The 2,758-nt window shown below is 41.8% G+C and overlaps 1 protein-coding gene across 1 annotated transcript; it reads left to right on the top strand.

Moving 5' to 3' along the window:
- LOC138794110 (odorant receptor 131-2-like) lies at nucleotides 1-906 on the top strand. The gene has a single exon (XM_069972877.1). The coding sequence runs from the start codon at nucleotides 1-3 to the stop codon at nucleotides 904-906; it is 906 nt and encodes a 301-aa protein (XP_069828978.1).
- The last annotated feature ends 1,852 nt before the right edge of the window (nucleotides 907-2,758 follow it).

Below are 2,758 nucleotides of genomic sequence, written 5' to 3'. Positions count from 1 at the left end.
ATGATGAATACCTCTCTCTCAAGCAACATAAGTCAGATATCCTATAGAGTGCCTGAGAACGTGAGGATTATGTATCTGGCTGTGATCTTTCCATCCTTCCTCTTGTACCTTCCATCTGTTATAGTCATACTATATGTGTTCTTCACCACCTCTCACATTCGTGAGAACGTCCGATATCTGCTCTTCAGCCACATGCTTATCACCGACTCCTTACACCTTACCCTGGCCTACATCCTCTTCATAGCTGCTCTATACATTGTCTATATGCCGGTAAAACGGTGTTGTATCATAGCTGGTGTTTCAGCCTCTACGGCTTTAATCACTCCCTATAATTTAGCCCTCATGTCCTTGGAACGTTACATCGCTGTCTGTTTCCCATTGAGACATGGAGAGATCTGTACAGTACGGCGGTATAATGTGGCCATTGTGGTGATGTGGGGGATAGGAGTATTCCCTATACTCCTTGAGCTCACTATATTGTGTTACATCGTAGACAACAATTTTTTCTCACTTAAGACGGTGTGTATATGGAAATTCATGCAAATTTATCACTTTCAAGTCACAATCCGGTTCCTGACTTTTTCCCTGAGTTTCAGCGTGGTGGTGATCATAATATTGTACACCTATATCAGAGTGATGTTAGTTGCCAGAAGTATACGATCATGGAAATCCTCTGCCTTTAAGGCGACTAAAACAGTCTTGCTTCACGGGTTTCAGCTCCTCTTATGCCTGTGCTCATACAGCAGCACATTCACAGAGACTCTGTTTAGAAACAGCTATTTCCATATGGCCCCTGTCAACTTCTTATTGTTTAGTTGCTTGCCGCAGTATATCAGTCCCTTGATCTACGGGATAAGAGATGAGGTCATCCGCACTTGTGTAAGGAAGTTGATCTGCTCCACTTAGTATGAAAATTTGATGCTCGAAAATGTATCTCAGAACATAAGATCACTATTAAGCATGGTAGTGTCCATTTCCATTCAGATATGTGTAATAACCAATGACATTACAATTATAAATGACATTCATAAATGGCGAAACATTCCAGCATTGTGTAAAAAACTAAGTTACTGTTGGAGGAAAACAATTGAATAAAAATCTATACTTACCTAGCTCAGATCCCCTGCTGCTTCCCTACAGCTCCCGTTTGGCTCCTTTCTGGTTCGCCAGTTTTCTGTCTTCTTCCTAAGATGAGTGCTCGGCTATAGGACCTTCCAACTTACCCAATGACTGGCCGCAACAGTCTTAGTCTGAAAATTGGCTTTTGAAACAAAAAGATTGGGTGGACCTATGTCCTTCTTTTTTCATCATGTCCTCATTCAACCCATGTCCATATTTCTATTACGTCATATAGATAAAGGTGAGGAGGAGTCATCCTCTTGGATCCAACCTAAATCTTCTCTACAGTGGAGGAGTTACGTGTACTTTATGGGTTATCATGTAATTGTAGCACTCCGAGCACTTTGGTTCCCACCATCGAAAATTCTCCTTCGTCCCATCTTCCCTTGACGTTACTAACATCAACTTTTCACAGTTGTCACATATATTTGTTTTTAAGGTCTTAGTATTGACACTTGACTCTTCTGATGATGGGGTTACTATTTATGTACATTATATATCAGCGATTTCATTAAGTATATAATTTGTTAGTTCTCATGTGGAATAATAATAGTTATTGATGGTGAACTAGGGCAGAAAAGTGTACCCACAAGAATCACATGATTGACATGGTGGCTTAAGTGGTTGGTTGCCCCAGGAAGTACAGAGACTAGTGGAATACGGTAACCATTGGAATTGGAGTGATGGAGAGTCAGTCCTGCTTCCTCAATCCCATTGATAGAGAAAGCCTGTGAGTAGAGATGAGCGGAGCAGCCAGAAATTCATTTCACAAACTTTGTAATTTTTGGTCAGATTTGTAAATATTTGCAAATCGATTCTTAACGAATTTCAATAAAACAGCCAAACTATAGTACTGTAGCTACAGTACTGGGATTATTACAGAAGGACAAATTTGTTAAAGCATGTTCTTGTCAAAGTGTAAAAAATCAGAAAATCACTAGGGATGAGCGAACCGGCCAAGGTTCGGGTTCATATGAACCTTAACTATTGGCTTCTGATGCCCGCTCCGTGAAGAGGGTGGATACAACCTTGAGGACCGGCTGGAAAACTGGGATACAGCCATAGCCATAGGCTGTATCCCAGTTTTCTAGGTGGCTCTCAGGCTGTATCCACCCTCTCCACGGAGCGGGCAGACAGCGGGAATCAGAAGCCGATAGTTCAGGTTCATACGAACCCGAACCTCGGCCGGTTCGCTCATCCCTAAAAATCACAATAAAAAAAGTTATCATCCAATCTAATAAAACCCAACATGTATAACACAGTAGGAGTGGAGCACTGATTATGTAAGGCGCGCGCTCCATTCACTGATATCAGTAACTTGGTATAACTCAATAGGATTTTACAGGAGTTTATAGTGCCCAGTGAGTGAATAATATGGACTGTGTCTTTTCTGGTACCAGTGAATTCCTATAGGCACCCAGTTACTTGGTAAACTGGACACTTGGTTGGCAGCTACAATAAACAGTCACCCACAATCAGCCCTCCTATTCCCTCCCCTGCTCTTTGTCCCTATATCGCTTTACCCCGCTCGTGATGCTCCAGACAGCATTAGCGGCCGCCATTTTGTTTTTGTTTTTTGCAAATTTCTTTAACGAATTGGCAGAAATTCACTTCGCAGAACAAAGTGAATTGATGCCCC

This window comes from Dendropsophus ebraccatus, chromosome 5, assembly GCF_027789765.1.
Source record: "Dendropsophus ebraccatus isolate aDenEbr1 chromosome 5, aDenEbr1.pat, whole genome shotgun sequence".
Classification (NCBI taxonomy): domain Eukaryota; kingdom Metazoa; phylum Chordata; class Amphibia; order Anura; family Hylidae; genus Dendropsophus; species Dendropsophus ebraccatus.
Note: the sequence above shows the minus strand (reverse complement) of the source record. Positions and strands in the feature narration are given on the sequence as shown.

Coding starts and splice junctions, on each gene's coding strand:
- LOC138794110 (XM_069972877.1), top strand. CDS start 1: ATGATGAATACCTCTCTCTCAAGCAACATAAGTCAGATATCCTATAGA.